The sequence below is a fragment of the Phalangium opilio genome, unplaced genomic scaffold, assembly GCF_054372755.1.
Source record: "Phalangium opilio isolate 3A_F unplaced genomic scaffold, DU_Popi_V2 ptg000329l_1, whole genome shotgun sequence".
Taxonomy (NCBI): domain Eukaryota; kingdom Metazoa; phylum Arthropoda; class Arachnida; order Opiliones; family Phalangiidae; genus Phalangium; species Phalangium opilio.
In genome coordinates this window covers 5,236,791-5,250,150 of record NW_028324226.1, presented here as the reverse complement: position 1 = coordinate 5,250,150, position 13,360 = coordinate 5,236,791, and the positions used below count along the sequence as shown (strand labels likewise).

The following is a 13,360-nucleotide window of genomic DNA, read 5'->3' as shown; positions in this document are numbered from 1 at the left end:
TCATATATAGGTGCAGTTGTTAAACAACGGCGTCACATAGGGGTACGAGAACACCCCTACCAGAGAGCTGGATCTCTTTCTTAAACACAAAAAAAACAAAAATACACAAAAATTATTAGTAGCTCAAGGTTAGTTTTCGTAGTTGTTTTGTTATTATTATTATTATTATTATTTTTTGTTTCGTTTATTTAGAATATTTTTTTGTGGTTGTAAATATTTGAAAAATATTTAGTGTGTGTGCGCGCCCCCCATTTTTTTGCCCCCCGGAGAGGTTTACGCAAAGTTTTGTACAGTTTATTTGAAAATATTTTCCGCTGAGCGGAAATATTTTTTTTTTTTTTTTTTTTTTTTTTTTTTTTTTCGTGTAGCTTAAATTTATTCGTCGCGGCAATTACGATGGATTAAAAAAAAACGATAAATTAAAATATTCTGTCTGGTTACAGAATTAGTTTAATTTAAATTTAGCTTCGGGACGCGTTAGGCGAATTATTGTCAGTGAGAAAAAAAAAATACAAGACTTTTTTGAGATTTTTTTTTCAACCGCTATTATATATATATTATTATTATTATTATTAAATAAAATTTATCAAATTTCGCTGCAGTGCGGCCTAGTTTATTTTATTTTATTTTATTAGATTTTTTTAGTAAGGTTTTTTTTTTAATCAACGGATTTTAATTTTTAATTTTTAAGGAAAATCATGCAGCACTCTTTTTACTAATTGGCATTTGAATTTTTTCTTTCGACTAACTTGCTCAAGATTAATTTAATTTTTTGCCCTAACTCTTAGATTTTTAATCAGATTATCATAAAAACAAAAAACCAAAAAAACACCACGCTTTTTTAATCAATTTTTGCTAGAGATTTAAAATAAAAAAAAAATTGGGATTTTTTATTTTAAAACAAATTAATTTTTCTATCTTTACAACCCCAATTTTTTATTTAATTTTAATTAAAGGTTCAGTTCCAATGAAAAATTTATTGTAGTTTAAATTAATTAAATTAATTTGACAGTAAAAATGTCAGTTTAATTCTTAATAATTCGGGTTTAAAAATTAAATTAAGAAAATTTTAAAAAAAATGGAACTAAAACCCTTTAATTTTAATTAAATTATTTTTTAATATTTATTAATTTTATTTTAATTCAAATCACATCAACTAACCAAAATTTCTTTTTTTCTTTTTTCTTTCTCAAATTTTTCTCTCACTTGGTTTAACACCTCGCTCCTGATCACATTCAAAAAAAAAAAAAAAAAATTAAAAAAAAAAAAAAACCCTTAGCCTTCGCCAACAAATCAACAGCTGAGATTCTACTAACCTGCCACCCACCAACCAATCACCACTCACCCACGTCTATCGTGCGCCTAAAACGCTGCAGCGTCTCACGTTTCTTAAAAGTTGTCAACTTTTCACGGAAAAAGCTTTGAAGAATAAGTTACAATTTACCTAAAACTTTAATTTAAAACGAATTCACATTAATTGTTTTTAACTACGGTTTAAAAAGTTAGTTAAAAACTTAATAATTAATCAAGATTTATACACATCTTATATTACCTTAATTGCAGCTAATTAATTAAAATTCCGCAGATTTATTGATAATTAAATCAATTAAAGAAACCGGTAATCCTTTCAGAAAACGTGTGGTGCACTGCTAAGTGGCTATGTTAATGTTGTAGTATTTTCATGTCTCTCTTACTTACTTAACCCGGTTTAAAATATATTTTAAAAAATATAAGAAACACCTCGCTATTATTAGTTATAGTTTAGTACCGGTTAATCTTACATTTAATATACTCAGCTAAAACTAACAACACAACCTTCTATTAATTAATTTTTAATTCACTTTCGCTTTAATTATCACGAAATGAAATGAAACGATCTGTGCATGTCGCAACAAAAGACAAAAAAACACATGAAATTGTCGAACATTCCTAAGATTAAAATTACACACAAGCAAACGAGGCTTCAATCGCACTATACAAATGTTTTATTTTTTTGACTTTCGTCAAAATATATTACGTAATAACAAAAACAAAAATCAAATTTAATCATTTAAGAAATAATCTTCTTTTTCGCTTTAGTTCATAGTTAAAATAATTTTTAATTTATAAGAATTTCTTTCGATTTGATCGATCGATCGAGGAAGACCGGCACTTGGTTATTTACCAAAAAGGCTTATTTACCAAGATGTGCAGCTCAAACAAACAAATGTTGTTAAAAGTATCGTCTAAACGGTGGTTTAATTGTGAAATTCGTAATCTATCCATCCCCACTTTTATTTTATTTTAATTATTTTTTTTTTCGTGCATCTGCGATAATGTTGAAAACAAGGATAAAAAAATTCGCCGTAAAAACTTATAACGATTTTTTTGGATCTTTTTTAACCCTTTTTTGACTTAAAGACTAAAAAGATTGGGAAATAAGATGGAGATCATCTTTATTCTAATACCTCTTTGTTTTGTTTGTTAATATTGTTGTGAAAAAAAAAAAAAAAAAACCACAAACACAAGTAACGTCCATTTAATTTATCCTTAATTTTTTTTCTCTCTCTGAATAATTGTTTTTGTGAGTTTAGTGGATTTATAACTTTTTTAATTGGTTAATGAATTTACTTAAAAAATGGTATCCACTCTTTATAGGTATAATTTTTTTTTAGTTTAGTTTATAGTTATAGTTAGTTGTTTCTAACTTTAGTTAGTTAGTTTTTTAGGCGGCTTAAGTGTTAAGAGTATCGAAGTATTCGCTTATACCGAAACAAACAGGTGGGTTTATTGTATTGTTTCTACTTAAGGGTCAAACTTAAGATTAATTAATTAAGGTTTATGATCTGATTTAATTTAATTTTAGTTCGTTAAAGAAAATGATAATTAATTAATTAATTAATTAATTAAAAAATATATTGAACAATTTAGACATTTATTTGCTAAATATCGTTCGTTTAATGGATCTAAATTTATTTTTTCCGTTACTTTAATTTTAATATTGGAGCTTAATATCCGTTCAAATTAAATGAAAACTAAGTTGTTTTAAATTAAATTTAGCGTTAAAAGTTGGAACAATCTCGAACGTTTTAAGGTTTTCTTAAGCAGTATTTCAACCAATAGGAAGCTTTCAGTGATACAAAGACCGAAGAGACAGATCTGAATGTAAAGTTTTGAGCAATTATCGTTTAATTACACCGATTAGTAAATATTTGCGGCAAGATTTTCAAGGCAGCTTTAAATTAGATGCGATAGACGTATTGCACTCTTTATAACGCAAATATCATATAGATTTTGCTCAGACTTACAAACCTAAATAATTAACATAAATTCAGCTTAATTAAAGAAACCATTAATGGGTCACTATTCTTCTTTTTAAATTCTCAAAAGTAATGAGTCACAATCGATAATAACATGACATTTTTTTTTTTTATCTTTATGGTTTTATTTTTCAAACCATTTAAATTTTGGAAGTTTTGAAAGACCTGAAAGGTTAATAAATAGTTAGTTTATTGAGAAGGGCGTTTTTGTACTAGTTAATATTTTTTTTTTTTTTTTTGCGTTAAGTACTTAAACGGAATTAAGATCTTAGTTTTATTAATTAAAAAAAATCCCCATTAATTGTTGTAATTTTGTTTTTTTTAAAAAGAGTAATGAAATAGTGCCAATAATAATTAATTTTTATTTAGTTTTTAACGAAAAAATAAGGGCCACAACTTCACAATAAAATAGTAATAAATATATTTTCAAGTTTAATATTAATAGTTAGTGACGTCAGAAAAATGTGCCAAATTAATTGAAGTTTGGCTTTTTGAAAAAAAAAGTAGAAAATAGCAATTGCTACCGATTAAATTTAATTTTAATATTTAAAATTCAAAGAAATCCGGATTTTTTAATTTTCTTTTTTTTTGCCATAATGTTAAAGATAAAATGTTTAAAAATTCAAGTGTAAAATTACTAATGAATTTACTAATTAGTGCAATGTTAATTTCAAAATAATTACTAGTAATAATAACAGGAAATTAATTTTTAATTTCTTTTTTTTTTTTGTACATAATTATTGGTACCACGACACTTCTTTTATAATTTCTCAAACAATATATTTACGGAATCGTTAATGACGATGCCACAATCCAGATTTAAGCTTTTTTTTTATATAACTACAATTTATAAATAGTTAATACACTGGTTAACGAGCCAAAAATAGTCTTTTATTCAATATTAGTTGTTTTTTTGTCAAGATCTGGTATTTAAATTATATTGTTAAAGAATCACGAATCTTTAGCTGGTATATAAAAAAAGATGTATTTTAAATCTGTACTTAGAAAAACAAGAAGTTTTTTTTTTTTTTTTGAGAAGTTCAAAAACTTTTTTGTGTACTTAAAATTTTCCTTATTCAAATAAAACAAATGTTTTCCCTAATTGTTTTGCGTTATTTCACAGTGAATTTGTGCCAAAGTGAAAAATACTCACAGCAGGATGAACAGCGAATTAGTACTAAATGCCCTTTGACCTCTAAATGAGCGTGTTTGCAGAAAATTAGAACCCTTATTACGGATCTACCAGTCTTGTTTTAGTTTCCGTGTTACTTAACAGAGGGCGCCAGCTGCACCGCGCCAAAAATGTACGTTTCCCGCCAAATTTAGGCGGGAAAATCGTAACCACAAGTTACGTTTGAAGAAAGCTCGTCATATACGAATTTCACTTGATGATTTTTCCCATAATCATAACTTCACGTTAATTGCTAAGAGGTGAAAGTTCACCCTTGGATAATTACCCAATTGCGTGGCAAGTTGTAATCAAACAACTTGCATTTTGATTGTTTGAAGGAAACGAGGTAAGCCCCAGGCTTGTTCATTGTTACTTTTTAGGCGTTTTTCACGGCTTTACCAACCCATAATTTAACCCAGTGTTTAAAATAAAAGAAAATAGGCCTAAGGGTTAAAAGACTTTATTAATTGTAGCTTACAACTAAAGAATACGAGCCTCTTCAGCAATGCCAACCGTATGAATTCAGGGATATAGGCAGTAAGAATATTTATCAAGATTGGATAAGCCTTAGCGGACGACTTTACTTGACGCATCCGCCCATTCAAGTTCATCATGCATATCTAGCTCAAATTACGCGTCAAATGATGTGACGTCACTGTCTAATTAGTATTCCTGAAAAAATCAACGGGGGAACACTTTGCGCACCTCTTTCTAAACAGCTACGAAAGTCAATCCTACTTAAAAATCTCGGTAGGCCGCTGGAATCGCGTTGCGTACGTTTGGAATGTGGGACAAACTGGTTTCCAGCCTCAGGGGGTCAAGTTTTGACCCACCCTTTCAATCCTCCCCTCTCCGTTCGAAGGAAAAAACGGTTTTTCATCCCCCTTTCTTCACTTGGCAACCCTCACACTCTCCTCTCATCTCAAGAAATTTTCAAGAAAAAATATTTTCTCGTCTGATCATCATTCAGCCCCCTTAGCCCCTAAGTAACTGCGTTCCCCCCCCTCCCCTTAACGAAAAACGTGTCCCAAAAATTGCCATTTATTCCCGCCCGCCGAACCCCGTAGTAAGGTAAATGTATAGTCAGTAGTCGCGACCGATCGCCGTGTGTGTTGGAACGAACTTTGGTAAAAATTTTCTAGCAGAGAGTTTTGAGGCGAAGGCCGAATCATTGCCTGTAGTGTTGGAGCAGGTTAGACGACGTTTCTGCTTAGCTCAAGCGCAAGCCCCCTCTTGAAGATTTACTTTACGTTTACACTTTGGTGGTACGATTAAGAAATATCGAACAGCCAGGATAATTTTCAAATAGGAAGCCACTTTTAACGAACCGAATTTTTGTGAAAGAAAAAAAATAATAATTAATTTTTCGACCTCGCTGCTGTCATTTTTGTGCGTGCGCGTGGTTTTGTCATCGTGACGGGTTGAAGAAAGTGTCGGTTAGCCATCGGAAGACTGTGAACTTTGACCTAGTCTCTTGACAAGACCCGGAAGGAGGGACAGTCATCCTTGGAAATTTAAATCGTAAGTTTATTTCGATTTTTTCCCTGCTTATTAATAAGTTGTTATTGGCTTCTGAAAATTAATGCATTGTGTAGAAGAAGTTAAGGAATCATTAACTCTGATGACCTTTAGTTTATTAATTGATAGATCTGCAAAAGATGATTTTTATTGAAATTGGTAGATCTGCAAAAGATGATTTTTATTGAAATTGGTAGATCTGCAAAAGATGATTTTATTGAAATTGGTAGATCTGCAAAAGATGATTTTTATTGAAATTGGTAGATCTGCAAAAGATGATTTTTATTGAAATTGGTAGGTTTTTCAAAGATGATTTTTTTTGAAATTGGTAGGTTTTTCAAAGATGATTTTATTGAAATTGGTAGATCTTTCAAAGATGATTTTATTGAAATTGGTAGATCTTTCAAAGATGATTTTATTGAAATTGGTAGATCTTTCAAAGATGATTTTATTGAAATTGGTAGATCTTTCAAAGATGATTTTATTGAAATTGGTAGATCTTTCAAAGATGATTTTATTGAAATTGGTAGATCTTTCAAAGATGATTTTATTGAAATTGGTAGATCTTTCAAAGATGATTTTATTGAAATTGGTAGATCTTTCAAAGATGATTTTATTGAAATTGGTAGATCTTTAATAGATGATTTTTACTGAAATTGGTAAATCTTTAATTGATGATTTTTACTGAAATTGGTAAATCTTTAAATGTATAATTTTAATTGAAATTGGTAGATCTTACAAAGATGATTTTATTTAAAGTTTAATAATTTTGTTCCTGCAGTGCCTTTTATATTTAACGAATGATTTGTCTAACAAACTCGTAACTGAGTGAACCTTAGTGAATGACCTTTGAACTCAGACGAGTATATAGAGAAAAAAGCTGAATTTGGTTCTTTTTTTAGTCTGTTATTATTTTTATCCCATCAAATTTATATTTATTTATGTCTGGGTTTTGACGTTTAAATTTGACGTTAAGTTTAATTTTGTGGGTTGCGATGGATTTTCCACTCAGAAGACAAAACCTCCATTATTACCCCGTAACCTTTCACCCCCTGTAAAAAACGTCTGGATGGCTAGAGAGAATTACCAATGGCCATGAATATCTATGAATATATTCAATATTTTCATAAATATTGAATGCATTTTCGGTCTTTTGTGTACTTGAATTAATATCTACCTAATCAAGAAAAATTGCCTATCAAAATTTAATTTGGCAATGAAAATCTACTGGATTTTAGGGAATGTTTCTTATTTTGACCTACAAATCTTGCAAGTTTTAGACAACAGGGCTGCTACCTTTTTTCCACTTTGGTGACTAGAAGTCACTTTTCCAAAAGTAGCTACTATTTGAGAGTTTTTTTGGGGGTATTGCGTTGTTATTTATCTTCTTGGCCATAAATTTTCATAAATTTCAATCGCCCATGTGGATTACGTTTTAAACGTGGAATTAGCGAGATTACATTTTTACAGACCCCAAAATCGGTTCGCTCGCTCAGGAATGTTTTTAATTAAAAAATTCAATTGAGTTTTATTTTGGGGAGTAGTGTCGGTAGAGAGGGGAGTAGACTGTGTATCCCTCCCTCTAGGCGCGCTTTTGTAAGAGGGGGATACTGTACGCGCCTGGTAGGGGGGATGACACTGAGCTAAGAGATGACGTTTGCATAGTAGAACTGACATTACTCTATAAAACGATAATAGTTACTTTGCAGCCAGAAGTGGCTAAATAGAATTTTGCCCTAGACCTTTTATGAGGTCTAAGGTGACCGTTGACGTGAAATACCTAAAAATCTGCCATCTCTGAAAAACGTTTCTTCCGACATAGCCCTATTAAATAGCTAAATTTGTGCATTTTTAATCACTTTTAAGTCGCTCTTTGTTTACGTTTTTTTTTATTTACATTTTTCGGTTACTATTTTTTTAACATTCTTACCCACTTTTTCGTTAGTATTTTTAACATTTATAATCACTCTTTTCACTAAATTTGAGTATATGAGTTTGTATCACCCTACGCGAATTATATTCATTATTCACGAGACAATTGAAAAAATTCTTCCATAATCCATCCATTGACATTACGAAGCTTCTGCCTAATATCATGTCATTTATCGTTTCCCCCTAGACTTGCATAAAAAAAAGATATTCCCTCAATGGGATATAATGGAAAGCCCAAATATTTCTCAGGGGGAGTCCCCCCCGTCCAGTCTGTTGCGCGCCTTTCTTGGAATTTTTATATGATCAGTGTGGCTTTCTCCTCTCTCTCGTATCATCGCTCTCTCTCCCATCTGATTTAAACCACCCGCTGACCCCTCTGCCCACTCTCTCTCTTTCGCTCTCCAGACGAGAGGTCACGATTTTGATCTAAAAGATATTTGTTTATTCTGTGGCTCAGGGAAAAAAGATATTCTAAATAGAAATATGAAACCTGTGAAGAGGGATATGGTAATGTTTTCTTTAAGCTTGAGCCTAAACCTGTCGCCTGTTAGTTAAACGAGGGTATTTCAGAAAATGCGATGTTAATCCATTTCAGGGTTGCTATATTATCTGGAAAAGTGCTTAGGGGTTTTGAAAATAGGTGTGAAATATCAGATTGTCATGGGCAGTTAAGAGTTAAGAAACGGAAACGGAAGGGGAGGATATCACTAGCCCCTTTAGTGCATCATTGATGGTATAATTAGAGATTATTTTAGGGTGCAACTATACAGGGTGTTCCTGATAAGTCTGCCATAAATTAAGGGGGATGTTCTTTGGGCGATTTAGAGCCGAAAATGTAATTTCTATGACATTTTGCCCTAAGGACCCCTGTTTTCGAGTTGAGATTGGAGTGTTTTACGGATGACCCCTTAAATTAATTAAGAAACTGAATGAAAGACAATGATTTCTATTTTAATTAAGGGGTCATGCCTAAAATAATACTCAAATCATAACTCGAAAACGGTGACCCGGACGCCAAAATGGAGATAGATGTTACATTTTTAACTCCAAATCACCCATAAGAATATCCCCCTTAATTTATGACAGACTTATCAGAAACACCCTGTATATTACTCAAATTAATAATTTAGTCAAATGGAATTTGGTGAAAAAAAAGCGAAGATAAGCAATTTTTCCAAATAATTCATATTTGATAATCATGTCTCTATACTGAAAATTTATAATATCTGGACTTCAGTCATTGCATTTTGCTCACTTATCTTTTATTACGGAAGCTTAGTAACCCTGGGAACTTTTAAAAGAAATCATTTGTCTAGTAGACCAAGTTTAGACGGTAGAAACCGAAGTGAAAAATGACATTTACCGGTTTGACTAAACGGTAAAGTGTATCTAAAAGAAAATGAAATTTCAGGGGAAATAAACCGGGAAATTGATTCGATTAACTTTTCCAAAAAAGCGTAACGAGTGATCCGAAACGACGAAAAAAACGCGCATTCGCCATAGTTTAAAAGATATACCGGCCATGTGTATTTAACCATAAGTTTATAAGATATGTTCCATAAGTTTAACACTTCCTATACTTCGTAATGCTAGAGACTTACAGAGAGCTAGTTCAAGAACGACAAGCGAGAATTGTATGTCTACACTCGGTTAGTTTTGCAGGACTTTCATCTTCCTATTTAGTCTGTACTAAGCCTTTCACAGCACCTCACCTGGCTTCACTTTACAAGAGTCTATGACTGCATCACTTCATGACAACATGACAAGCTCCAGTTTGTAACCAGTGACAATTTGACAAACACAACATATATCTTATATGTTCGAGAACGACTACACTCGGTTTTGCAGTCCATTTTCCTATTTAGTCTGCATTACTAAGCCTTTGACAGTACCTCACCAGGCGTCGCTTTACCACGAATCTATGCACTGCGTCACTTCATGACAAGCTCCAGTTTGTAACCAGTGACAAACTTATGGAACATATCTTATAAACTTATGGATAGATTTTTAGAGTTAGAGCTATGGGAGCCTATATAAAAAAAGATGGGCTTTCATCCGGAATTCTTTTACCCCTAGTTTTTAGGCAAATTAATGGCTTTTCCTGGGCGCATAGTCCGTAAAATAACCGGAAAAACGGCACTTTCGGAAATGGACAGACGCGGCGGCAATGGAATTAAATTATACTTTTCCTGTTCTTTATCATATATCCCCCTTTTAAAATGGCTTTAAAATGTTATTACGGGAATTTTAAGCGTTCCCTGTAAACTCTCATTGCTTTTAGTCTTTTACCGAAATATTTTTATCAGTTAGTTTTAATCGAAAATAATTACGATGACGTAATATTAATTAATATCTACTCGTGTTAGCTTAATCGTAGAAAAAAATCTTCTTATACATAGTTTACAGGCATGGAGGATTCCTACCACTAATACAAGGAGACCAAGCGACTTAGAGTGTAAAATCATCTGCTATTTTACACTCTAAGTTGCATGGTCTCCTTGTGCAAATGGTATGAATACTCCTTGCGTGTAAACTATGTATAACGGTAAACCTCAGAAATTTTGATCGGTTTGAAAGGGAGACTACTTTATTTGGTTAAGCCATAAGTCTATAAGATATGTTCCATAAGTATGACACTACCTATACTTCGTAATGCTAGAGACTTACAGCGCGAGCTAGTTCGAGAATGACAAGCGAGAATTGACTACACTTTGTTTTGCAGTTCCTATTTAGTCTGTACTAAACCTTTGACAGCGCCTCACCAGGCGTCGCTTTACCTCGAATCTATGACCTACGTCACTTCATGACAAGCTCCAGTTTGTAACCAGTGACAAACTTATGGAATATATCTTATGAACTTGTGGTTTAGCATTTGACATGGGTTTTTAAGATGTTTTCTACTTTCCTAGGCCCTTGACCAGTATGAACTTTACGTGGTTTAAGAAGGTCAGGCCAAAGGTTAGGGTGGGTTTTTTTCTCTTAAAGATGTGTTTGGTTGGGCGTATTTTCATGGTTTATCGAATCTTTCAATAGTATTGATAAAAGTATAGTAGATTAAGGTTTTTTGGTTCCTTCACGCTTTGACACTTGTTTTGGTGGTGGTTTTCAATTTGTTGAACATATATTTTTTAAATACAAAACAAATTCATACAAAGTATTTTACAACGTAAAAGCGAGAAAGAAATGACCATGTAATTTGAAAATGAACCCAAAATGGCAAGGTGCTTTTCTTCAAAAACCTCACACGTCAGAACTCCCGTTAAGTTTATTTTAACACTCCATTATCCTCCCCCACACCGATATACAAACACTTGAAAAACATTTTATATTTTCCCCCTGGGTTTTTTTCGCAAACAAGTGCCATTGAAAAACCTGGGAGAAGGTACTAGAAAGGAGAGGTTGACGCGCGTTAAGAAACAGCTGCTGGGGTCAGAGTTGAAAATGTCAAATTTTCTATAAACGGCTATTGCGTTCTAAAGAGAATGGATACGTTTGTCCAGTGGGTGAAGCCTAGTTACACCATGGAGGATGTGTTGTAAGAGGAGCGGTAATCGCTAGCCTTCCACTATACAATCTTTCCCTCCCCGCTTCCTCGATGAACTCGAGTTACTGGTCCTCCGGGGGTAGCCCAAGGTCGTTTTCACCATACGGGACTTACCAAGCGCGTTCACCGACTGGGAATGTTAGACACTAACAAAAGGCACGCGCGGGTTACCAACAGGTTATGGAAGATCCCACAGAAATACCTCTCGTAAATACTGTATGCTTGAAGGAGAGAGGAATGGAGTAGCAATACCCATACCTATAACGTTACCTCTGTACCCATACCTGTGGCACCGAAGTCCTCCCAGCATCCTCAGCGTTTAGGTACGGAAACGTAAAGGATGACCCTGTGTCTTAAAAATAGAAGCTAGTTCTCATACAAATACAATGGCAGTGCTTAACAATTGCCGACCGAAGGGTAAGGTGGTGCTCAGGGTACACTGGGAGCGTTTCAGTGCCGCAGGTCGCTCATCATCATTTTCCACTCCATCTCACTTCATTTCTCCCTGACGTCACGTCCCCCGTAGCTCCTCCCTCCTCAGTACCACTCTATAGAGTGTGTCAAGTAAATTTTATTAAGAAAAAGGCAGGGTGTTACGCTATTGGCAGGAGGTGCTAATTTCAAATCATCTATGAAATCTGAAACTAATTTGAATTTAAAGTAACTCTGAGATATTTCCTGGATGTTTTACTAGACTACCATATTGACGTCACGTTCCCCGTAGCTCCTCTCCTCCCAGTACCACTCTTTATTGATTACCACTCCTTTCTAATACGTCCTTCCAGTCCAGGAATAATAATAATAATATAAAAACTAGGAGGCCATCTTTAGTTATTTACTTTTCCAAAACGCGGTCGCTTAACGCATGCAGGAAGAAACATACGTATTCTTGTATTATTTTAATCTTATCTACATTATTACATCAACAAGAAACCTTAAAACGTTTTAAGTTTGAGAAGAAATATTTGTTACGTAACTTGCCAAAGATTCTTGGTTCTAAATTACGAGATTATCTTTAATCTTTTAGTGGTATGTATACGAAAGATAAACTTTGCTTACATATCTTCGGCGAGGCACAAAGAAGGGGAAACCTTTTAAAATGTTTAACCAAAAAAAAACATCAAACTTGTTTGTGTCAAATTTCCCGTTCAGTTTTTGATCAGGAACGCAAATACGAGGTTTTTTTTTGGCTAAAAATAGGGTTTTAATAGCTTGCAATCTTAACGGTAAATATTTTTAAGGATGGAGATACCTAAGATTACTCAGGTGTGTGTGTACCAAATTTTTCCGTGCGCCAGGTGATGTTTTTCAAGGTAATAATAGACGCTTTTACGACCCCGTGACTTCTAACCTCCATTTTGGATTTAATATGATGACCTATACTATAGTTAAAGTATACAGGGTGTTCTTAAAAAGGTTGGTAGAGGACCAAAGCACAATGGGTACTAGGACCGAAGCCAGGGTTCATACGAAATCTGGATAAGTCAGGGATTTGGGAAATGGGTGAATAAGTCAGGTATTTTAAGCTTTTGTAAAAAGTCAGGGATTTTGTTTGGTATGTTGAACCATGCTTCGACCAATGCTAAATATGGGCCTAGTGTGATGAAGTGGACTCTGGTAAACACCTTACAATTATCAGGGATATTGGCTAATTTTGATCAAGTGAAGGATTTTCAATGTAAATATTTCGTCCGAGCCCCGTAATTGTGATAACTACAGCTGTAATATTGCTCCTTATTTTTAATTGTACACCCAATTCAGTTTCATAAGTTTGTTGTTGTTTAGTGTTTTGATCTCTTCCGTCCATAGAAATTGTTTGTTTTTAACTTTATCGCATTATTCGGAATTTGAATTTCTTCTAATGTCTCTAAACACTAGTGTCGTTTTGGTATATAT

General features: G+C 33.1%; 2 protein-coding genes across 3 annotated transcripts in view; both read left to right on the top strand.

Moving 5' to 3' along the window:
- The window catches only part of how (protein held out wings), a 41,960-nt gene extending 37,559 nt beyond the window's left edge, over nucleotides 1-4,401 (top strand). For both annotated transcript variants that reach the window (XM_089859499.1, XM_089859496.1), the window contains exons 6-7: nucleotides 11-128; nucleotides 1,280-4,401. In XM_089859499.1, coding sequence (XP_089715625.1) covers nucleotides 11-84 — 74 coding nt within the window. In that variant the 3' untranslated portion in view covers nucleotides 85-128; nucleotides 1,280-4,401. The remainder of the gene's footprint in view (nucleotides 1-10; nucleotides 129-1,279) is intronic.
- A 655-nt stretch (nucleotides 4,402-5,056) lies between these two features.
- Nucleotides 5,057-13,360, top strand: part of LOC149610469 (uncharacterized) — a 103,651-nt gene continuing 95,347 nt past the window's right edge. The window contains exon 1 of the mRNA XM_089859473.1: nucleotides 5,057-5,991. The gene's annotated coding sequence lies outside the window, so the exon portion shown is untranslated. The remainder of the gene's footprint in view (nucleotides 5,992-13,360) is intronic.